Consider the following 26009-nt stretch of genomic DNA (forward strand, 5'->3'; position numbering starts at 1 on the left):
CCGCTGAGCCTGCGCGCCCGGAGCCTGTGCTCCGCAACGGGAGAGGCCACAACAGTGAGAGGCCCGCGTACCGCAAAAAAAAAAAAAAAGAAATCATGATATTAAAACAACTTACCTCTTTGCTGCTTCCATCACCTGACTTGCTCTGAATCTCCTTATTGTCCAGATTTTCTATATCAGATTCTTCTGACGCAATCGGTACAGTTTCTGAGACACTGGGACTGGGGATAAGTGACTGACTCCCCTTTTCGGTCATCGTGTTTTTCTCTGTGCCACTGCTTTTTTCCTTATCCTTGAGGAAATCTTGGGTGTTGCTCAATTCAGAGAGAGTATGGTCAGAAATATTCTCTTTAACATATATATCACTTACATTGTCCATTGTTTCCTCTAGAACATTTTGGTTTTTGCATAATATTTTAGAAAGCACATAATTTATTCCTTTTTTAATCCTTGCCATTGCACGCTGGAGATTTTTTGCTTCATCATTTTCTTCAGTTGTTGCAGGCTTGCATGAACTAAATGAGTTCACCAATGCCAGAAACAGGTAAAGTATCTGAATGAGGAATTAAATGAGGTTAAATACATCTCATTTTTTTGTTTCCTTTCAAACAACAACAACAACAAAATAATCTTTTAAAAAAGCTGACCTGAGATTTGAAAACAGCATACACACTACAATGCTATTTAGGTTATTCAGTTTTTGCTCATCTACAGTGGGCCAGGTGCTGTGTTAGTGGTTTGTATAGCCAGAACTCATCTCAAGGTCACAATATTCTATGAAATATCATTTGTTTCTCTTTTACAGATGAAAACCACAAAGCTTACAGTTGCTAAGTATCAAAGATCACACAGGTTGAACATAAGTCTGTCTTATTCCAAAGTTTGTTTTTTTCACTAAGCCAGGCTAACTCTCCCAAGGTGAGAAAATGAATTGCTACTCCAGGTGGCTGACTTCACTTTAGCCCTAACCCAGGAAGACGTGTAATGGCATCTTCATGGGTCTGCAAACCCATGAGGCATCTCATGGGGAGAGAGCTATCCCTGGTTCTGAAGCCCACATCTAACTTTCCTTGTGACGTGCAAGCACAGGGATTGGGTAGGTTAATTGATTCTCTGTGATAATAAATTTGGTCAAATAAGAAAGAGATGAGTGATGGAAGAATCAGTCCTAATATTTGCAAGTTATTTTGAATTTGAGGATAGTGTGTATTTCGACCTTTACTGTCACTGAGAAATAAGATCAAGGCATGTACATTTTCCAGAGAATCAGATTTTTATTTTGTTTGTTGTTGTAGAGTATAGATAATAATTTTAGATTCTAGTGTTGGAGATTTATATTGATTATTCTCTTAGACTTAAAGTAGTAATTTGAGCATTTTGTCTATTCTGGCAGTTTTCTCTCCTCTCTTCAGATATTTGAGTTTTTGAAGATTTAATTTACTTTATGCTTTACCTATTATTTTTAAAGGGAAAGGTTCAAATGTTACACATAATGTGTAATAATATGTATATAACTTACATAACATTTTCCTGCTTGTACTTCTGATTTCTTCATATATTAAGATCTACTTTTAAAAATACTTATACTGACAATTTATGTGTACATAAAATAAAATAGCTAAGTATATGAAGATCTGCAGCATTCATTTGTTAAAATATCTTTCAGAATTTTGGATCTATGTGAAGAGGTGAATTCTCAAGCACTCTGATAATTACTGTTTCTCATGCACATATATACCTAAAATATTTTGAAGTACCCACCAAATTGTGTTCATTTCTAATGAATTACTTTTACTTCTTAATACCCAGATATTTTTAACACTTAGGAATAGAGAAAGCTCAAATGAGACTCACTCATGGAAAAATCAAAATATTTTTGCAGATAATAAAGTCATCAAATAAATCATCTTAATTGTAACCATAGTTTTGGTGTAGCAATAAAACGGAGGGTATAAAATGGCTCAGCATTGGAAATTTCTTGCAGGTAAGATCATCTGAACAACTAACATATATTTTCTATAACCTACAATGACAGAATCTCAATGGAAAAAAAAAAAACTGAAAAGACAGTAATTGAATACCAATATCCCCAGAATAGTTTGATTGTTCTCCCACTAGTGTCCCATTTTGATATTAAGGCTTATTTACAGATAATCTGGGCAGGGGCTCCATGGCCCTTGTAGGAACTAGACTATTAGCATCTCTATCATTCTCAAAGGACAAAAGGAAAGACCAAGTATAATTTAAGGTAGTTGGTTGTTTCTTTTTCCTCTGTTTGGTTAAGTATTGTCCACAGTGAGAAAAATGAAAAGGGTGTTTAGTAAGAATTTCATGACTATAAGCTTCATATGAGTAGAAACCATGTTTTCTCTTAAATAGACAACCAGCACAATGCTAGGCACAAAGCACATGATAAAAGAATATTTGTTGAAAATTAATTAATTATGGAATGAATGAAAGAATAGATTTTTGTGCCAGGATTTGGAGGAGGAAAAATTATGCTACAGCAGCTGTATATTTAAGAGCTTACAATGTAAGATTTCTTATATCTTAGACACACACACATTTCCCCCATATATATTTATATACGCATATATACATATACAATAAGAGCGTTAAAAGGCTGAAAATTAAGTTCAAAATGCTCTGGAACTGTGATCTAAAGAAAGAACTTTATAACACTGTAAAATGCTACTGCTTTGTTTAAGTGCGCTCTGAATTAAAAATAGCCTAGTCTCCTAAAAGATTAATAGGAGGACTCATGATCCCTTCCTTCATGGAGCTTACAGTTTAATAAGGAAGATAGACAAGTACATGAGCAATTAAACATAATGTCAATGTGTGCATATGACAGGAGTATGCCCAGGGTAAATAGAAGCAATGAGGAAATGTGCTGATACAATGGAGTCTAACCTGTGATTTTTTTCCCACCTTTTGGGAGATGTGCTTGACCTCTATGGCTTAGGAATAAAAAGTAAATATTGAGTCTCTTTTTTGTCCTATAAGAACAATTTTGTTTTATAAGCCATTTTTTTTCTTGAAGAAGTAAAAGGTAATATCACTCCAATTACTGGAAATTTAAAAGTGAAAGCATTTCCTCTTAGTTAATGCATAACAGTTTTATAGATCAGTGGTTTTCCAACTTTGCTGCACAATTTAATCAAATGAGGATTTTTTAAAAAAATCGTGATGACCAGGCTATGTCCACATACCAATAAAATCAGAATCTCTGGGAATGAATCCAAGGCATTAGTTTATTTTTATTAGTTCCCCAGGTAATTCCAATGTGCAGTCAAATTTGACAACCAGTGGTACATTTAAGTGCTTCTTAAAATTTAATGTGCATACAGATCACTTGGGGATATTGTTAAAATATAGATTCTGATTCCACAGGTCTGGGATGGGATCTGAGAGTCTTCGTTAATAACTATCTCCATAAAGCCAAAGCTACTTTGAGTAGCAGGTTATAACCAGTGCTATCCAGTGGAGATATGATGCATATCACATATGCAGTTTTACAGTAGGCACACTAAAATGTAAACAAAAACAGGTGAAATTAATTTTACTAATATATTTTATTCAAATAAATGTATCAAAATATTATAATTAAAATGCATTTGATATAAAAATTATTAATGAAATCATTTACATTCTTTTTTGGGAGGTAAGACTTCAAATTCAGTGGGTATTTTACACTTATGACACATCTCAAAGTGGACCACTCTTATTTTAACTGATCAATGGCCACATGTGGCTAGAGGTCACCATATCAGACAGCACGGTTATAGACCACTGGCTTCCATAAATCCACATTGTGAAAATGCCAGACTACATCAGTTTTTCAAGGAAAATTTTAAAGCATGGATTACTTACCAATAAGTTTCCAATTAAAATCACCATCATGTAAAAAGGAATACAACTGAATTGGCCTGCTACCTTAAAGCAATCCCATAAAGTTTCTATCCACTCTCCACAGAGAATCCGGAATACATTCAGGAAGGAGTGGAGGAAATCATGCATGTGCCAGCGTGGAAGTTGACAGTCTTCATCTATGTTGCAGACGTATATTTTGTAATTTGAACCAAACAGCTTCAGGCCAAGCACAGCAGAAAAGAATATGAATGTGAACAACAGCAGGACCAAGTCTTTCAGGGCCATGATTGAGTTACCAAGAGTCAGCATCAAAATCTTGAAAGTTGGCCAATATCTCCCCAATTTGAAAATTCGCAACTGATAGAGCAATGTAAAAACCAGAATAAGAAAAAAACAGCAAAAAATCTGGTCACTATTCATTACGATGTACATTAAAAATTTTTATCAGCATTATACACATATACATATGTAGTCTTTAAAGTAATATTCAGTTTTGAGCATTATTAATACTAAGCACTGAAAATTCAGTTTATGTACAATTCTTAATACATCTTACATATTCTATAGTTTTTTACTGTAAATCCATGTATATTTTCTTCTATTGATCTGTCAATTCCCATTCAATATTACACTATTATAATTATTCTAGTTTTATGTTTTAATATCTGGTATAGCAAGTATCCATTCTTTGTTTTATTTTTCACAATGTATTGAATATTTTCCCACATTTTGACATATAGATGATGCTGGAAAAGTCTTCAGTTTCCATTGAATTCCATGGACAGTTCTATTGTGTATTTACCTTTAAAAATAACATGGAAGACCAAACATAACATTCTACGTTTAGTCTGAATATTTCACTTCTTTTCACCAGATTAAAAAATTTTTATTTATATGGCACAAAATCACCTCAATATTTGGGTCATCTAAAATCCATATATTATTTTTATATGTGCTATACCTTCCTCAACATTTTCTGGTATATAGTTGGCTTTCTGGACTCAGGGGTAGGACTTAACACTTATCCATGTAAAACTTAATCATCTTAGGTTCAGTCCGTTACTAGTCTTTCATATATTTTGATACTACCTTTTATTACATTGACTGTATTTCCCAGTCTTATTTCATCCATAAATTTGATAAATACAGCTTTTATATTTTTCTCTTACTCATTAGACAAGCCTATGGATAAAGATTTAAGATAGGATTCTGAAGAATTATTTGGATGCGATCAAATCTACTTAATTGTTCTTGATATCTGCTACATTCCTTCAACTTGTTACCAAGAATGAGACAATATATTATTTATCAAATGCCCAACATTTCTATAAATATCATTCTAATAACATTATTTCTTTGCCTAGTTTTCTGATGCTTTTACCACCACCTACATTGAAGGCATAGAGTGATTCTGACTTGGTAATTTTCTAATAACATTTTATTGGCCTGACCGTTCTTTTACAAAGTTTTCTACCCTACATTTAGAAATATTCACCTGATTCTTTAGTTACACACTGGCATTCAGCTTCTGGGACTCTTTATTATCCTGCTTCTCAAAACTGACCCAGTATTTCTGACCCTGCGTTCTAAAACTGTATCTCAAATTTGCTGTATATATGGTGTATTTCCTCTAATGCCTGAGCCAAACAACAGCATTGGAGACTACTTACTCTTTTCTGGGTTACTCTCTAAGCTTGTTACATATGAATTAATTCATTTACTACCTCCAATATACCAAAAGGATAGGTATTACTATTCTTCCCACTTCATGTCTGAGGAAACTGAGATGAATTTTTATAAAATAAAATTTAGGTCTTGGATTCTACTTACCACCCTGAATGATCGAAAAACAGCCAGTCCATGAAAATGTGTTACATAAAGTTCTACTAAACCATGGAACACAATTAGGCTATCATAAATGTTCCAGCCTACTTGGAAATACCCATATGGATGCATGGCAATTATTTTAAAAATCATTTCTGCTGTGAAAATTCCAATAAACACCTAAATAAAACAAAACATAGAGATGAGAATATGATTCCAGTAGCTCTATCAGAACCCTCACACGCAGAAACTGTAAATTTTCACTGCCACCTTTTTCATATTTCCTCTGTCAAGATCTGATTAGTTTCAGAGTCTGTATTACAAATACAGGCTCATAGGTTTTGTTTGACAATCTAATGTCAAACATCGTGTAATCTTCAATTACTTTAATAAAAGTCATCCTGGAAGAAAACAAAAGAATATTTGAGAGTGAAAATCTTTTCATTTTGAATAGCTCCTTTTGGGATAAAGAGTACATATTAAGATATTTAATTTTTAAAACTGTAAAAGAAATTTTTCAAAAGTATATATGAACCAGAAAAAAAGCAAACCCATGGACATTGTCCTTTGAAAACTACACTGGAAGAAATAACTAAATTACTGTTTTGGTATCAAGTAAATGTATAGTTCAAAATCGGTAGCAGTTGGCTGTTTGTATTAGTATCAAGCAACTAAACAACAATAAAAGCAAATGAAATTAAACAATATATATTTGCTTGAATGTGACTTGTTTTTAAACTCATAGAAATCTTTGTATTTTGTATTGTATGTGGAAAAAAAAAAGATGGGTGAATCTCAAAAATACCTTGCCAAAAGGATAAGCTCCAGTCTCAGATTAGGTGCAGTTGTAACAGAATTCAAAATTCAGGTGTCAGTGAAGGACTTGTGTCTGTTATTTCACCTCTATCCTACCTTGATCTAGGGGCTACCATACCAAAAGAGGGGATATTTGAGAAGGGAGAGGAAATAAATAAATTCTACTTAACCTGACTGCCATGCAGCTAGCTAGAAGTATTAAATTTAAATGGACTCTAGCTATAAGTCTATTCAATGATAAGAATATTTACAAAGCAGGGCTGGGGCAGGTGAGGTGAGAAAGCATGAACACAGTACTTCTTCTAATACTCATAATGCATTTGCAAAATTTTGGAGTTATAAAGTAAAATAACGGGGATAATGATGACTAAAGAAAAGTTGAAATTGCAAAAGAAAATAATGTACAATGAGATCCTTACCTGGTTTTCAATGTTGAGAATATTGTTGGTTTCTAAACTCATTGGGTAGTGTTCTAAGGCCAAAAAATGTACATTTAGAATTATGCATATGGTAAGGAAAAGATCGGTAAATGGGTCCATTATAATCATATGGACAAACTCTTTCAACTTTAACCAACAGGGAGAACAATTCCAGATCAAGAAAGTTTTAGCAAATCTATACCAACAAAATGGGCATCTCTTCCTGGATTTTCTAAGTTCTGAAATGAAAGAATAGAAAAATTATGCATTAGCTAATTGTTTATTTAAGCTCTAACTAGTAGAAATTTTTGACTTTTGCATGCAAAGGGAGGTTTGAAACTAGACTTCTGCTTTTGTATTAGCAAATAGAAATATTTTGTATTAATAAAAATCAGAGGGCTTCCCTGGGGGCGCAGTGGTTGCGCGTCCGCCTGCCGATGCAGGGGGGCCGGGTTCGCGCCCCGGTTTGGGAGGATCCCACGTGCCGCGGAGCGGCTGGGCCCGTGAGCCATGGCCGCTGGGCCTGTGCGTCCGGAGCCTGTGCTCCGCAGCGGGAGGGGCCACAGCAGTGTGAGGCCCGCATACCACAAAAAAAAAAAAAAAATCAGAGCAAAGTAAATTTCTTCTATTTTGTTCATGCTTGTGAGTTAGACAAATTTGAAAATGAGACAAATTATGTATTAGAATCAAAACATAGGAGTACCTCTCAAGAAAAACAAATATGGAATATAATTGAGAGTATATTTATAATTTTAGATTTACATGCTTTACAAAATGTCTTTCAATATTGTCTATAATAATGATTACTAGTTATATATATTTAAAAAGCAGAGACAAGTATAAAAAGGACCTAAATAGGTTAATGTTATATACACCAAACTGTATTTTTAGTTACAAGGTAATACTTCATGTTGTTTTCAGTGTTAAACGAAGAAAATACCTTGGTAATCTTTGGTTCCTTTTCCAGTGTTTAAAACACTATGCTTATGAAATTTTAAAGTATTGTTTATCCTAATAGTCTCATGTTATTCCTTAAATTCTAGTTATTATCATCTAAAATTCTGAAGAAATTGGAGGATTTCCTTAAAAGTGAATCATATGGGGACTTCCCTGGTGGTGCAGTGGTTAAGAATCCGCCTGCCAATGCAGGGGACACAGGTTTGAGCCCTGGTCTGGGAAGATCCCACATGCCGCGGAGCAACTAAGCCCATGTGCCACAGCTACTGAGCCTCCGTGCCACAACTACTGAAGCCTGCGCATCTAGAGCCCGCGAGCCACAACTACTGAGCCCACGTGCCACAACTACCGAAGCCCACGCGCCCAGAGCCCATGCTCCACAACAAGGAGAAGCCACCACAATGAGAAGCTTGCGCACCACACGAAGAGTAGCCCCCGCTTGCCGCAACTAGAGAAAGCCCGCGGGCAGCAACAAAGAACCAACACAGCCAATAAATAAATAAATTAATTATAAAAAAAAGTGAATCATATGAATGGTACCTTCCATAGTGTCTAAATATTTTTTACTTTACCTTCTTTATGTCTGATAGTAGCATCATCCAACATATCCAAAGAAGTAATCATAGAAGTTGATGATCTTTTCTTCATTTCTATTTCTGTAGTCTTGGTCTAAAAAGAAATTTGATGAGTCTAATACTGGCTTCTCCCCTTTGTATATCTAAGACTATAACTATAAGAAAGCTTATAACCTTCCTTAAAATTCTGATTCTTACTTCCAAAAGCCTTTCTGTGTTCCATAATTTGCCACTCTTTACACCATAAGGTATTATTAAACTGACTTAGGATTATTTGGAAAATGAATGTGTATTACTTGCAACTCAACAAAATCATTTTATATTATGAGGTCAACTATAAAAGGAGAAAACCAGAGAATGATAGTGGTATTACCCATATTTGACAAAGAATTCAGTGTACAGTTTAGAATAATTGTGGAATATCCAGTTGGCAAACATGTTACTGAACAATAACACCTTACATTTCTCTAATACCTTACATTTTTTACTTGAGGATATGTTAACTATGACTTTGTAAACTCTCTTGATAAAATCAATTATTTGGTGTTGAGATGATGAAATAGGTCTCATGTAATATCAGGTAATAGAATGAATTTTAAAGGATATTTTTGGTTAGAACATATTTGATAATTCCAAAAACGAATCACTTCTTTCTGTCCCTCATGGCTCTTGAGCAACGGTTTTAAGACATGCTCTGTTTTGCTGATGTGGTTACAGAGTTAAAAAGAACCCCTGTATTGAAAAGGCACTCAAAACTCCTCGGCTTCGATGCAGATGTTACAAGTTCTACACATTCATGATTATCACAAGTATGGCCCCAGATGTTTCTAGTGACCATGTATAAATTTTGTATTTGAATTTAAACTGTAAGAAACTGGCAATGGGTAGATGATATTGCACCATAGAGCTCCCAACAGTTTATACACTTGGCACACACAAAGAATAATAATATTTGTATGCTTGTTAATTTGGTAAATAGGTGAGCCTAATAGGTGAAATAAATAGTAAATAAATTTAAATAGGTGAGGCAGCTTTTGAATAGAGATAACTGGCATGGGCCTGCTGCTGCCCTAACACTGAGGGGATTCATGGTTGAGGCTCACTGATAACCCATACCCAGAACACCCTGGCTGGCAGGTTCTGCTGTGGTCTATCTGAAGTCCCAGAGTAGATATCAAGGGAACCATCATATTCATCTCACACAGTAGGAGTCAAGTCCTTCTAATTTAAATACTAGAGCTAGAGGAGGTAAAAACCAACTGTACTACATACTGAATTCCATCAGGGAAATGACAGATTCTTTAGGTCTACAGATCTCTGTTGCCTCACTTTTTATTTTTTTAACTGAAAAAGTAAGCAAAAGCTCAGGATGTGAAGCTAATTTATTTATTTAAACCAATGCTTATTCCAGAAAGTATTTTCTTAGCTGACTCACAAGGCTACATAAAATATGTGATAATTTATATAATTCCAAATTTCCATGAGTTAAAAACCAACAGAACTATAATTTTTCTGTTATTAAAGTCTGATAGGAATTTCCCAGGTGTTTCTTTATAAAGATGATACTTTGTCATATCGTGAAAAATATCCTCCACTGTATTCTTAATACTGAGGAATTACTTCTCATAGAGCTGCTTCTGGTAGTGACGGTGACAATTGATGAATTTACAACAAAGAGCAATCCAGTAAAGATAATCATCTGTGATGGGGGGAGCAGTGGAGCGGGGAGAGTAATAACGTTATTGTTGACACAGTCAATGCTCATTACTGATTTGGCTTGAACTATGGATATGTTTTAGGATACCAAATGAACAAACCACATATCAGTCTAGTAATATATTTATCTCAATTGAACTTCTCAGTAAGTGCCCATACGTTGGCCAACTCCTAAGGATATAGCTAGTTTACAATGTAAATTGAAAGGATTATGACTCAAAAATCTCCTTTTTGGAAGTTTAAGAGCTAATAAGGACATATGCCTGAATTTTAGACAATCCAGCATTAAAATTAAGCTGGAAGAAGGGGCTAGGATTCTTCTCACCGCTGGTTTCAATTTTCTCTGGAGGGGAGATATGAAAAAGGAAGAACCCAGTCATACTCCTGGCATTTAGCAATGAACACCTGAAGTGTTCATCTTGGACCCAGACTTCCTCTGTCTACTGCAACCCCACTGGCCTTTTTGATCCTCTGACTCATCCTGTTCCCTCCCGCCAGAGAGAATGGACTCATTCTTAAGATCTCAGTTCGAGTGCCAAGTCCTCAATAAAAACCTTTTCTGACTCAGAGAAATCCTTTCAAATCCTTTCAAAAAGCCTTTCAAAACACTAAGTTTCTCACTTTTATAGCACTTCTCATATTTTCATTTAATTTTTTTAGTGGAGAATAATACTCATCAGGTACCCAATAGGTTGCTTCAACCATTAATGACATTATATTTTCCATTTTTCATGTATTACTCATTACCCTACTTTTCTCCTGAAGTATTTTAAATCAAATTTCAGATATCATAAAATTTCAGAATAAGCTTTTTAAAAACATAATCACAACACCATTATCACAATCAGCAAAATTCGTAATTCCTTAATATTATCCAAGACCCAGACGATGCTCAATTTTCTTTCACTGCTCAGAAACATTCTATTATAGTTGACTTGTTCCAATCAAAATACAAAATGATATACATTTTTTTGGTTTGCAGTTCTACTGATTATCATGATTTTAAATTTATTTAGCCTATGTGATTTGTTAAAGACACTGACTCACTTATATTGTAGAATTTTCCACATTCTTAATTTGGCAAATTATGTCTTTTTAGTTTAAGTTAATGCATTCTTCTCTCTACTATAGTCTCTGGAAAAAGATGGTTAGATCTAGAGGCATATTAGACTTAGCGTGGATTTTGGCAAGAATATATTGTGGTGTTTTATGTTTCCTATTTCATAACATCAGGAAACATAATGTCTGGTGGTCCTAAAGTTACAATTTATTTTTATAGTAATTTTATAGTTTATCTCCCCATCAGACCATTAGCTTCATGATGATAGACACTGTATTTGTGTTTATTAATTTTAAAATCTCCAATGCTTAATACAATGCTTAACATACAGAATATTGTCAATAATGTTTAATCATACAGGTGAACTGTAAGGATATCAGTTTAGATGGGCAAATTTTTTTTAAATATTTATATTCCTACAGTTGTATAAATCATTCTTTTCTAAGGTTTTGCCAATAACTGACAATTCATAGGAAAGTTTCACCTACAAACTGTGTAACTGATGAAATAATATTGTTTCAGTGTTGATTCTCCAGAACAACGATGGAAAAGTGATGAAAAATGGGTTCTCTTTCTCAGTGTTGAGAAATCAATTACCAATAAATATAGATCAAACTTTGTAACTGGAACTTCTCAATAAAGATTAAATTTGAGAATTTGTGAAGACACTAATTATGTGTCTGGCACATAGTTGACACTCAATAAACATTATATATTATTATCATTATTATTATTATTACTTTAATTATCCCTAAAAGGGGGACATAGTCAAAGACTTAAAGAATTTTATATTGACAAGTATTCTCCATATGGATGGCAGTGCCTTCTTGCAGTTGTCTTCTTGTCTTTCCTATAATTAGCCATTACCATTTTTTTCAGTTGCTTGGTATATTCTAAGCAGTGCTAAGTGCTTTACAAACGTTTATTTAATTTGAATCTCACAACAACCTATGACACAGATATTATAATACACACCTTACAGATGAAGAAGCTGAAGTTTAGAAAGGTTAACAGACTTGGCAAATATCATACATCTATTAAGTGGCTAAAATGGACTTAAATCTATATTTATCTGACTGCAAAACTCTGATTTTAGCCAATATGATCTACTGTTTTCTTATAATGTGAGAATATGAAACACAAATGTAATTTCCCAGTAATTCCAACATTAGAATGGAATTAGAATCTGTCTAGGGTTAAATCAGGTTGGTCACCTAAAGGGTCCTCAGTATGTTCCATTTTAAATTCTTCACTGTCCAGTGTTTTCTTATGTATAAATAAAAAAGGAAAGGAAAATACATCTTGTGAAAATAACTTTTATTCTCATTTTTCCAGAAAACTTTTGCATGACAAAATGTTCTAGTACTCTTCCAGGAACAGAAGTCTTTTATAATTGAAAGATTTTAATTAAAACCAGAAAGGCTTTATGTGATCCAAATAGCCAAATGAATGGAGATATTGGGAAATTAGGAAATAATCTAAGTTCTTCATAAGCAGAGCTAATAGGGCATCTCATCTGGAATAAGAGAAGTATTGTGCTCTTGAATGCATTTGTGTGTAGCTCTTGACATTTGAAATGCCACTTCAAAACAAATTACACATTCAACATATCATTCAGACTACAATCATTCAATCTGAAGGACCTCAGACTCATTTCTAGAGACAGAAAGCTTTTGTAATTTGTTTTTCTGTGACTTCCTCATGGGTGATATGATGGCTATATTTGATAGCTTCTTTGTATACATGTTTTCTTCATATGGTCTGTAATTGCTTCATTTTTCAATTGTATGCATTGAAACCTCATAGATACACATATCTATCAATAACTTGTCATTTGGTATGATCCTATATCATATCATTCAGACCCCACTTTTTAGTGGAATGACTTTTCTAGAGCATCTTTACTGATGACAACTTAATGAAAGGGTTATATAACAGGGAAGTTAACATTTTCCCCTTTTTGGCCCAGCAGGGGCCTTTGGTATTAATGAACTTCTTAGCCAGCCATACTATACATGCCAGAGTGAATCTTTTGCCCTTTACTTTTCCTCAGCTCTTTTTATCTTTTTTATATGAGAGAATCCTGGATATAGCTCCTTTCTATCTTTTGTTTGCTCCCTCAATCTGTCCTTTTTACATCTACTAGAAAATATAGTTTATTTTTCCTGTGTAGACAATCTTTATTAGCAAGTGTTAAGAGTGCAAAAATAAATATTCCAGAAGGATGGAAAAGAAGGAAGGGCATGGCTCCCCTCCCACAAGTGAGGGTCCTGTAACTAGGCCAGTGAGGTGGGAGCACTGGACTTGGTTGTGATCACCTTGGGCCAAGCACTCTCCAAAGAACAAGCTCCTTGGCAGGGGGCCTCCTCACAACACAGAAGAAGGGAGCAACACTCAGAAGAGGCATGGGTTCCGTCCCCCTTAGGCTGCTTTGGCTTCTGCCCACTGCACACCTTGACAGCTTCTGGGTAGGGATATTAGGAGACTGAGCTAAACCTATCCCTCTCTAAACCTAAGAGGAGGTGTGAGATAGCTAGGTCCTGTGGAATATAAGAAAGCTACTTCTGGTTGCTTTCCTAGGTCCTGTTCTCTTTTCTGCACACTTTAGATTTTTAAAGATAATTTTCTACAACTTCTTTAATGTTACTTCTGTCAATACTTCTAGATTCATGGGCCAAATCTTTTGCTATGAGGCTAAACATCTGAAAATATATTCAAACACAACACTAAGGTCATTGAAAATTAGAGTAAAACTGTACTAAATTTTACTGATCATGGATTTAATTATTCCACAGATAAAATAACTCCTTAGGTCAGGATGCACAGTGCATTTCCTCTTGAATGAGTTAGAAAGTCAATAAAGTAAAATTTTTTCCTCTTTTTACAACTTCAATACTATACTTCGATCCATGCTTTTAGTACTTTCTGATTTCTAAATTATGGAAGGCACTGTCACTTTTGAGTTGAACACCAAAATTTTCCAAAGCTAATTCTGATGTGCTGTCTGAAGCAAGTTTAAATTAATAAATTATACCTGAATTAAGAGAAGTCAAGTTCAAAAAATATATAATATATCCATAGTTTATCAGCAGTAGTAATATGCATTTTGGAGCAAAAACAAAATCTTAAACATGTTGGTCACTCTTACCACACCACACTCAGGAAAGAATGTTATGTAGCAAAAGTGAGCCCTCCTATTAAAATCACTTATGATCTTATTATGTACCACACACAGATATTAAGCATCTATTAGAAGACAATATGCTCCAAGAAGATAAACTCTGACTCCAAAAAAGCATTTAAAAAAATCTATACCTCTGCTGCTTTATTTCCTTCTTGAAGTTCTGTTAAAGCCTGCTGAAGTTCCGGCTCAATCTTCTTAGCTTTTTCAGCAGCTCTCTGCTTTTCTTCTTCACAGGAGATAGCAAGTATGCCTAAGAACAAACTTGCCATATAAAAGGCAAACCAAAAACTTATCACAACAAAAAATATCATGTAGACCTTCCCAGAAGCATAGAGGATCTAAGGAGAGGTGGAAAACAGGACAGAGAGGAAACGTTATTTGTCTTCCTGCAATCTGTTATTTTAAAATGAAAAATGAAATTTTGTTATGAAAATAATTTAGTTATAAGTGGAATGTAATCACAAGACAGTTTAAGTACTGGCTCTACCTGGAGAAATAAATGAAAGCTCTTCAATTTAGACATATATGTAAGGTACAAAATATATGGTACAAATTTAGTACCAAATTTAGTAATTTAATTAATTCAGGCTGAACATCTGACTTTTATGTCTTCATTAACAGAGTAAACATGTTGAAAGGAAAAAACTGTCATCTTTCAATAAAGAAAGCTGGACAGTCTGAATATGAAAGATTATTTACTTTGAAGTAGAATCTTTAACTATACGAAGTGTAATAAAGTCAAAGAATGACTGTTTGGAGATTACTTTCCTCTGAACCTTATTTTATGGAAACATCACAACGAGGTACAAAATCAGGTCTATTCAAAGGGGTGAGGAACAGGAATATTTCTATATCTGTCAGAATACCTGCTTTGTTGATGAACCTCTAGACAAATCACAAAGGAAAGTCATATCATTCACTTATATGAAGTCATTTGTGGACAGAAAAATACAAAACTGTAGATTTCCAAACTGCGCATTGACTAGCTTTTATTTCATAATAATTACCTAAGATATATCAGAAAATTTTTAAATTTATAAGTAGATATGACAAATCCAAAATATAGTCCACTGATTTATCTTCATTGATTAAAAGTATACGAACAAATTTCAAGAAAACAAATGGGAATAGTTTTAATTTTTAAGTATTCATTTGAATCAATAGACAGGTATTTACAGAAAATACTGTGTTGATATAACAGAGTTAAGAATGTTTACAAATTAATACGAACTTCTAACATTTAGTCAGAAATAATTTCTTATTAATCTATAGTATGTTTTTCTTTAAAGGTATTTTTAATAAACTCGATTATCCCAGTGAGTCAGCTATTTAGGATGTGGTTAAATATTTTTCCTACTAAATGGCTGTCATTTACAGTATATTCAGGAGTTAGTAATAGATATCATGGAGTACACTGCAGGACATGTACATTAATAAATACTTTATGGTTATTATTTTATTAATTCTGGGCAAAACATTCATGTGGTGTTTACCACATAGAAAAGAGATGAAAATTAGATAGGCAAAGATCTCACAACTGTGGGGGAATGTCTGAATTCAAAACTTTTGCTCTTTCCCTTATATGAAGCTGATGGAGAATAAAAGTATACAATCTTATTAGAATGGAAAAGTATACAAATTCTAGTTCTATTATATTTTAGCAGGAAATAGGGGCTAATTATACCCCTTTGTCATAGATTTGTTATGAAAATCAAATGAAACAACGTATGAGAAGATCTTAGCTCATGGCAAGTATGTGGTAAACGTTAACTATTGCTAAACATAACTCCATTCCATGAGGATTGACAGTCTGCTTTGTTCATTTCCGTACTGATGCTGTATCAAAGAGTACTTGGGTCAAATAAATATTTGTTGAATGAACGGGGAATGATATTCTCTAAAACATGAGCTGTACTCTTTGGGAATAATTGCCAAATTTCCCTAGCCATAGTCAGTTTAGTTCAGTAGGGCAATGCTCAGAGTAAAAATCCAGTCCAAATCAAAGCAAACCTTATCTACACTAGTCAATAAAAATTTAGAGTACAATAATGATGAAGGTCCTGTAAGACTCCAGCACCAGGGCACTCCCAGACTGATTTCTCATTTCACTGGTTGTATGAGAGGATTTCCTTTAGACCAATGTTACCAAGAAAATTAGCTAACACACTTTGAAAGCTGTAAAAAAAGGCAAGACATTCACTATTATATAAAGTAACATAACCCATAAATTTTCACTTATATTTTTGTTTATTAAAATTTCATCAAGCATTTCTATGTGTTAGATGCTGAGAATACAAAAATTAAAATAAGACAAAATGCTTCTTCTTAGGTAGTGTATCTCCTAGTGGGAGGAAATGCTGAACAAGCAATTAAAATAACCACTACCTGAGGCAACTACAGGGTACCATGGAATTCTGACGTAGAATATGTCCAGCTCTAAAAGAAGAGGTTGGGGAAAAGCTCAAAAAAGAAATATAGCTTGGAGGCATAAATCTGAGGCATGAGACTGAAGACGGAAGAAACTTGAATTTGCACACACTGAAACAAGAAATTATGGGAAAAGGTCATTTAGGAAACAGCAAGTCTTTTTGACTCAAATAAAGCAGAGAGTATATATTGCGATATTGTTGGGAAATGAATCTGGCAACAAATGCAGAGACTAGATTTTAAAGGGCACTATGGACAATGCATATGGACTTTGAACTTCATCCCATAGAAATTTGGAAATCACTGAAGGATTATTAGAAGGAGAATAACATGATGAGATTATTTTAGAAATAAGACGTTTACAGTGTTGTGGAGGAGGCATTTATGCTTGTCAAAATTTTGGGAAATAACAATATAACTACTCTTACAAAATTAGAAAAATATGGTTTGCATAAAGAAAAAATCACTTGTAATATTTTAATGTATTTCTACTAGAAATATAATTATACTACAAGCATGTTTCGTTTACTTGATTTTCATTTAATAATATATTATGAACCTTTGTGCCAAAAATATATTATATTATTCTTAACATTCTTAATGGCCTGTAAACACACATACACACACACCATAATTTATTCAATCATAAAAAGTATGTTGTGTGTGTGTTTTAAAAGAGTGTTCTTCTTCAACTGTAAATACTTTAGGAATTTAAAGTAATTTATTTTATCTAATATCCTTCGATATTAACTATGCTGCTGAAATGACACTGCATATTCCACTGTGCTGGAACTTTTCTTAAAAGAAAAATTGAATCTCTATTTTAATGAGCACATATTATATCCTTCTGAAACACTATGGCACACAAATCATCAGTTATAAAGGAGGACTCTCAGCATTTTGATTTCAAGTCTCATAACAGCAGGCTTTCTGCTGTTACAACTGGAGCCTGATTGAATATTAAAGGAGAATGAGAAGAAATACAGAATTAAAGAGAAAGAGTACATTGTGGGCATTCAACAAATAATTTCTTAATGCATGGGAATCTCATAGGTTCAATTATTTTGTCTAAAGAATTAGTACTTAGAAATGCTCTTTACTTAGTTAATGTCAAATGTCTGAGACCACAGAGCAATATAGTGATCTCTGGCAGATACATGTGTTTTAACTTTGGGGAGATTACCTAAATGCTCTGATCTTAGGGTCTTCATAAAAAAGCGCATATACATATTTATATCCTTGTAGGATTGTTTCAAAGATTAAATAAGATATCAATACCATACATTAGAACACAGACTTGGGCTCAGTTTTAACATACAGTTTGACATTAGGTAATTCTCATCCTCTTTTCTTCTGTCCTCAAATTCTTCTTCACATAAACATTGAATACAGTGTATTATATTTGATCATTATTTCAGAAAGGAGGAGCATGGCACCATTTTTCCGTGCAGTGCAGATTCTCTGTGTTCTTACCTGGTGATAAAGTGCTTCAGGGTAATCCTGCATCATTAACCGAAATAGGGCTAATAAGGTCCAGCCAAAACTGTCAAAATTTGTGTAGCCATAATCAGGATTTACACCAGCTTTTACACACACATATCCTTCAGGACACTGACTAATTAAGACACAGAAAAGAAAAACTGCTGACTCTTAGGTGACTATCAGATTATGGTCAAATCATAAATATAGAACATCTGCCCATGAATAATAAAGGGATCCCTCTTCCACAGGGAGTAGCCTTCTCCCAAACAATTCCTGGCAGAAAAAGCTGCATATGAGTTAGATTTTAAGTTGATATAAGTGAACAGTGTTAATTAAACTAAAAGACAACAGGGCCTCACAAATGGTTTTTGCCAAGCCTTTTGTTAAAGATTTCTTTACTACCCAGTATCAAAGTGAAAGTATAACTGATGGAAAATAACACTGATAAAAATAAAACTGTAGTAGGTTAGGGTTTAATTTTTAAATGATCTCACCTCAAACCCTTACATCCCATTATTTAAGAGTGAGAAAAAATTTATTATCAATAATTTATAAGCAGAACTGGCAGTTTGGTAGAAAGATGATTAAATATTTATTTCATTTCCTTTCATGGAGTCTTCATACTTTTACCTACTGGGGCTTGGGTGTTGTGGTCCATTATGACAGTAGTGGCCCAATAAATCATGCTTCCTCCATCCACACCTTTCTGTAGTTCCTCCTACATTATTGGAACTTTGGCCATGTGACTTGTTTTCCATACTTGTTAATGGTTAACAATTGTGATGCAAACAGAGGTTTAAAAAGTACTTGTGTGTTGAGGCTTGTTAAATTGCTGACCTACAGAATCTGAACAAATGAATTTTTGTTCTTGTCTTAAAGCACCAACTTTTGGGATAGTTTGCCATGCAGCAAAGTATGATGGCTGCAGGTGAAACGCTGTATGACTTTCTCTTCTGGCCTTGACATACTATATCATTGTGATTCTGTCTATCCATGACCAGATATCTTCAGCATGCATTTCAGGTCAAATTTAATTTGGAATGTCCATCGAAAGGGTTAGCTCGAGTGGGATGGGGCAGACACGATGAGATGAAATCACAGTCTGGACTTGAAAACAGAAAGGAAGCCCAGCAGTAGGGTGACAAAAAGAGTTGAGTAAGCAACAATATGTCTAAATCACCTTAATACAACTAAACTACATAACTCATGTTCCCCTCTCCCGTGTGCTTTTTTGTCAGTCTGTGCCCAGAGCCTCTAAGAAAGAGCTGAGTTTACAAATGGGTGTCAAGTCATCCCGGCTTAGGGAAGTAACATAAGGAATTAAGTCATAGTACTGCTGAGAAGCACTCTATTTTTACCTTCTTATGTCTTCATCTGAAATTATAGGACAATAAAACTTAAGAGTTTTGTCATCTCACTGAAGAATTATTTATAAGTATTGTTTTTAAGAGCAATCAGCTTGTTATTAATGTAAATTGTATTCATTAAAGACATACAAGCCATAAAATAAGTGAAATAACATCATATCCTTAATTTTTTTTCTTCAAAGTCTTCTGGCTGAAGAACAGATTATATTGTCTTTCTTGATAATTTCTATTAGCTCTGGGGCACACTGAAAACAGAAAATCAGACTCTTATTTAAGTCCCGGCTCTTCCATTTACTAACTTCTTGACCTTGAATAAATCATTTAGCTAGTTTATCCATTATACTTTTTTCTGTAAAATCAGATTAATAGTATTCCATATTGTACACTTCCCAGCATGGTTTTGATGGTAAAATGAGATTATGTAATCAAATGGGAACCATTAATAAAAGCAATAATCATTAAATAAATACTATTGATCAGGGATACTGAAACGGAGCAGGACCCTATGGTCCTTGCTCCCCCATGTCCTCAGCCTGCCTTTTGTCCGTGGAAAAACTTTAACCAAAGAATAAGTTTAATCAGAGAAGTGAGATAAAGTAGAAACAAAGGAAAACAGTCAAAGGAGACCAAATAATAACAGTTTAGTCATTAAACATAGTCAAGGACCTTTAGTTCCTCCTCAAGGGCTACAGATAATATTCTAAGCCATATCCTGTGAGCTGTCTATAGATGCTGAAATCCCCACCAGGTGGAAGAAGTTAACTACATGAAGACCAGACTGTAGCCATGACATAAGCTGCCATAATTCCAAGAATTGGCCTCAAGGAAATGGGAACAAACCGACCCTGGAACTGAAGATTAACTGTACTTAAAACAATCAAGATGATGCTGGTCAGACCACCAATGACCAATATCAAGATGACTGTCAGAGCTGACTGCGCTGTTCCTGCCTGTAGCCCCCTCCCTCCATCTGTAAAAGCTCTTGCCCTCTGATTGTCAGGGTGGTGGTCAGAGTTGGCCTTTGGACACAGGCTTCCACCCTCTCCCCACCCCACCCCCTGCTCCCGGTTGCCGGCACCCAAAATAAAGCAAACTTTCCTTTCCACCAACCTGGCCTCTTTACCGGCTTTGGAGCGTTGAACAGCCAGACCCACTTTTGGTTACAATAGAAGAAAACAGTAATACCACTTACCCAGCATCTGTTCTGTTGCCACAAAGAAGAGCATATCTTTCTCCTTCCAAATAATAAAAGTTTTCTGTTTCTGAAAAATAGGAAAGAAATGATATTCCATATCTAATCTCGAGTGAACAACATATCTGAAACCCAATTAAATCTGTACAGATGAACATCCTTCTGTACAGTGAGAAGAAAGGAGCATAGAGCCTGCCTCCCCCTCTTTTTTAAAAAATCTAGGAGGCTGTCCTAGTATCCAGTGTACAGGCCAAAAGACCTCTGGCAATCCACCTACTCCAGCCAGGTATGACCAGGCCCTGAAAGAAAAATTCCCAAGACTAATCTATTTGAAAACTGAGGATTATTCCTTCCAGGGTTTATTCCTGATGATCTTCCCGAACAGAAGACCAGAGTTTTCTGTCTCTGGGTTTAATTTCCATTCTCTTCCCACTTCGCAGCTTATTTTTCTACAATGAGTGTCCAGTGCCGCCTAATTACTTGTCCTGATATCACCTAGTTTCAATCATAATCGGAACTAATCTGAGTCATAGCCCATAGAATTCATCCAGGTATTTTTATCTGCTATCAATCAAAATGTAAATTGTGTATTTATAGATATCAGTTACCAGGGTTGGGAACATACATGCTTCGTAGCATTGCTTTTTAGGTTCTGAATTCAAATCACAAAAATCAAACCCATGAGTTCAGTCCTGGTGAGTGTGTGTGTGTGTGTGTGTGTGTGTGTGTGTGTGTGTGTATACAAAATTGAATTACACCAATCTCAGAAAATGTCACTTAAATTTGTCACCTAAAATAATTTTAGAAGAATTTAAAAATTATAGTTAGGAACCATTAATCAAAACTTTTGAGTGACAGACAAAAACCAAATGAAATTTGACATTAGAACTGGGCAGTCCCAAATGCTCTTCTAAATACAAGGACTATGACATGGAAATTAGGTTAAATAATGCTTTGCAAATATATTTCCAGCAATTTCTAATATGTTATTTGAGAAAATGGAATGACTAGAATTGGACAAATATTAAAGTGATAATCTTTAAAATTATTTCATTGTAATATACATACTTTAACAAAGAAAAGAACTTGGACTCTATTTTCTTAGCAATAACCAGTGAAGTAGCAAAATTTGTTTATTTTTTAGTAATTAGCATATTTTTATTACAACATCAAAGAAACTAAAGGGGATTTCATTTGGAATCTAAGATTTAACATCCATCTCCTATTGTTCTTATCACTAGAATTAAGGCCATGAAATAGACCTACATAATAAGGAAACATTTCACATATATACTAATAATTTTGCATTACTTGCATCATAATCATATTATGGGGTAAACCAAAGAGTAAAATTTATGAAGATTTGTTTTAGAACTTATTAAATCCGAAGTATAAATAAAATTAAGGTAGAAAGACTACTTAAGGTTTATCAATATTTTATTTTTATTAGTTGAACAATATGCTTTTGGTTTTTTCTAAATACTGTCAGAAAGGAGCTGCTGATTTTAACATGAGGGAAAAATCTAATAAGAGAGTATGGCCTGGTGAAAAGGGAATGGGTTTTAAAGCCAGATGGAGCTTGGATAGAAGCTTAGTTTTGCCACCGAGTGGTTATAGTATGCTAGAACATTCACAGAATTTCTCTTTACTTCTGTTTCCCTGTTGGTAACAGGGGTTATTCGTGTCTTCTCTGCAGGATTATGGTGAAGATATGTGATCAGGCATGTGAATTACTTATGTATAAGGGCTAAGCAATAATTGTTTGACATTATTTCTGTTAGCCTAAAATATTTTCATTATTCATCAAAGTATAGCTCAAAGCACTTAAAATGAGCAGCAGCAATTGAAATACAACAATAGTAAGAATTTCTATATTGTAGGTCATTTTTTGATTTATATGATCATCCCAAAGTTTCTAATGTGTACACTTACATTTACATTTTAAACAACTTTATCAAAGAAAGGTAGTATCATGAGGATTGTACTCTGATAAAATTGCAATTAAGACTTTGGTCATATTTATTTATTTATGAAAGGATAAAATTTGCAAGTTTTAGCAATTCCAAACTTAGGTTTCCCTGATTGAACTGTCTGAAGACTTGGACCTTTATTATCCTGATAAAGGAAACTGATCCAAGTTAGTACTTGAGCATAGTTATGGCATTCCCATGAAGGTTGTTCTGAAGTCAAATTTGTTCTGAAATTGAATGTTCACTATTTCTGTGAAGAATGTTTTGCCAGTAAGGAAAGTTTTAATTTTTTCGATGTAGATGCAAGAGATTCTTACCTCGAATATAATATGGGTTTCCAGTTCTGTTGTGCAGTGTTTCAGTTTCATTTGCTTGGGGCCATCGCAAACATTTATGCTTCAGGTTGCCCATGAAGAGCCCCATCCCAATTAGAGAAAATATGCTCAGAAAGAAGAGAGTTAGGATAATGACCCCAGTGAGTTTCTTCAAACAATGGATCAGGATCCCTCCAAAAGACTTCAGACCTGAAAAGAGAAAGGTTTGTTTTCGATAAAATAAAATATCTTAGTAAAGCAGGATTAGCAAACTTTTCCCATGGCAAATGCAGATGCCATCGAAATCAATAGCTTTGTGTTTTATAATTTAATTCACCATTATCTAGGTCCAATGACTAAAATGAATAAAACCCTTAACTTTGAGGTTTCTGTATTATTGCTAATTTATTACACCTGGCAATAATTTAGACATAATAGTATTTTTTACTTAGTTATTTGTTTGTTTGTTTGTCTTTACTACATAAAGAACAGGCCTTCTCTCTTGGCTATTGCTTTTCATACTAATCACCATTATTTATAAGCATAGGTAAAGGCGTAGAGTTAAAAATCAACATGGGTTGCAAATGTTGTTGAAACAAGAAAGAGTTTGAAATAGCAGTATTCTATACATTCTTTCATTAACTTTTTTTTTAACATCTTTACTGGAGTATAATTGCTTTACAATGGTGTGTTAGTTTCTGCTTTATAACAAAGTGAATCAGTTATACATATACATATGTTCCCATATCTCTTCCCTCTTGCGTCTCCCTCCCTCCCACCCTTCCTATCCCACCCCTCTCGTGGTCACAAAGCACAGAGGTGATCTCCCTGTGCTATGCGGCAGCTTCCCACTAGCTATCTAATTTACATTTGGTAGTGCATATATGTCCCTGCCACTCTCTCACTTCGTCACAGCTTACCCTTCCCCCTCCCCATGTCCTCAAGTCCATGCTCTAGTAGGTCTGTGTTTTATTCCTGTCCTACCACTAATCTCTTCATGACATTTTTTTTTCTTAGATTCCATATATATGTGTTAGCATACGGTATTTGTTTTTCTCCTTCTGACTTACTTCACTCTGTATGACAGACTCCAGGTCTATCCACCTCATTACAAATAACTCAGTTTCATTTCTTTTTATGGCTGAGTAATATTCCATTGTATATATGTGCCACATCTTCTTTATCCATTCATCTGTTGATGGACACTTAGGTTGCTTCCATGTCCTGGCTATTGTAAATAGAGCTGCAATGAACATTTTGGTACATGATTCTTTTTGAATTATGGTTTTCTCAGGGTATATGCCCAGTAGTGGGATTGCTGGGTCGTATGTAGTTCTATTTTTAGTTTTCTAAGGAACCTCCATACTGTTCTCCATAGTGGCTGTCTCATTAACTTTTTAAGAACTCAATTTTTGGAGCTGATTAAGTAAAACATGAAAAACTTTTAATGATTAGAAATGAGAATAACACATAACTGTGATTATATGTGGCTGTATTTATATCAGAATACTTACTAATCGAGAATTCAACTTTAAAGCTAGATTTATTTAAGAACATTTATTTTTCTAATTATTAAATAATACATGCTCAATTTTAAAAACATAGAAAACAAGAAGATACAACAACAAAGACCCCATAATTAAATTTCATAGATGAAATTACTATAAGCCTTCCTTCCTCCCTTGTTTCCTTCCTTCCTTCCATCCTTCCTTCATTAGTTCCCTGCTTCCTTCCTTCTTCTCTTTTTCCCTTGCTCCTTTTTTATTTGTTGGTCTGTTTAAATTTATGATCCTAATAACTGCTCAGCTCAACAATGGATGAGAATATACTAGCTCTGTGACGTTGAGCAAGTTACCAACATTTCTATGCTTGTTTTATTATTTTTTAAATGGGTATAATGATACCTATTTAATATATCATTGTGAGAATTGAAAATCTATTTTTTAAATGACCTCCTCAGATGATTAGATTTCTTGAGTGTAATAGAATAGGGTTGAAATAAAGTTATTCCTGTGGTTAAAGAAGTGTGATATCTAGAGTAGATATACAATTTTAATTGCTATCTTACCGAAATACATATTTATAGCTACTTTTGCCACCTGGAATAATACTATTAATTTTTTTTGCCATATGAAAGTCTTTTTAAAGTATTACATTGGAAATGGAATTTCTGTATCAAAATATATGACCATATTTAAGTATCGATTCATACGTTCAAATTGTTGAGATGTTGAACCAATGCATAAACCAAAGACTATAAATATATAGTCAGGCCTTCACTAAAGCTAGGACATTTTAAAAAATATCATTGCCAATGTATTAGAAGAAAAATAGGATCATTTTACTTTGATGTAATTTCCATGATCACCATAATAAAATACGTATAGTTGCACTGTGTATTTTTGTTTGATAACTGTCATGAGTCCTCTGTATATTTTTTACTGAAAAATTTTTTTTCATACTGTTTTGTTGAAATTATCTTTAAGAATAGAAATTCTTAAATAAGAATATATATGTGTGAGATAGTTCGGAGAAGATGGCGGAAGAGTAAGACACGGAGATCACCTTCCTCCTCACAGATACATCAGAAATACATCTACACGTGGAACTGCTCCTATAGAACACCCACTGAACGCTGGCAGAAGACCTCAGACCTTCCAAAAGGCAAGAAACTCCCCACGTACCGGGGTAGAGCAAAAGAAAAAAGAATAAACAGAGACAAAAGAATAGGGACGCGACCTGCACCAGTGGGAGGGACCTGTGAAGGAGGAAAGGTTTCCACACACTAGAAGCCCCTTCACGGACGGAGACTGCGGGTGGCAGAGGGGGAAAC

The 26009-nt window shown here is 34.2% G+C and overlaps 1 protein-coding gene across 1 annotated transcript in view; it reads right to left on the minus strand.

Annotated features, from left to right (window-relative positions):
- Positions 1-26009, minus strand: part of SCN7A (sodium voltage-gated channel alpha subunit 7) — an 86728-nt gene that overhangs the window by 31682 nt on the left and 29037 nt on the right. The window contains exons 7-15 of the mRNA XM_024122325.3: positions 23180-23386; positions 20893-20962; positions 18325-18466; positions 14556-14762; positions 8462-8558; positions 6933-7171; positions 5704-5877; positions 3874-4230; positions 116-553 (exon numbers count right to left, since the gene is read on the minus strand). Coding sequence (XP_023978093.2) covers positions 116-553; positions 3874-4230; positions 5704-5877; positions 6933-7171; positions 8462-8558; positions 14556-14762; positions 18325-18466; positions 20893-20962; positions 23180-23386 — 1931 coding nt within the window. The remainder of the gene's footprint in view (positions 1-115; positions 554-3873; positions 4231-5703; positions 5878-6932; positions 7172-8461; positions 8559-14555; positions 14763-18324; positions 18467-20892; positions 20963-23179; positions 23387-26009) is intronic.

The sequence above is a fragment of the Physeter macrocephalus genome, chromosome 2, assembly GCF_002837175.3.
Source record: "Physeter macrocephalus isolate SW-GA chromosome 2, ASM283717v5, whole genome shotgun sequence".
Classification (NCBI taxonomy): Eukaryota; Metazoa; Chordata; class Mammalia; order Artiodactyla; family Physeteridae; genus Physeter; species Physeter macrocephalus.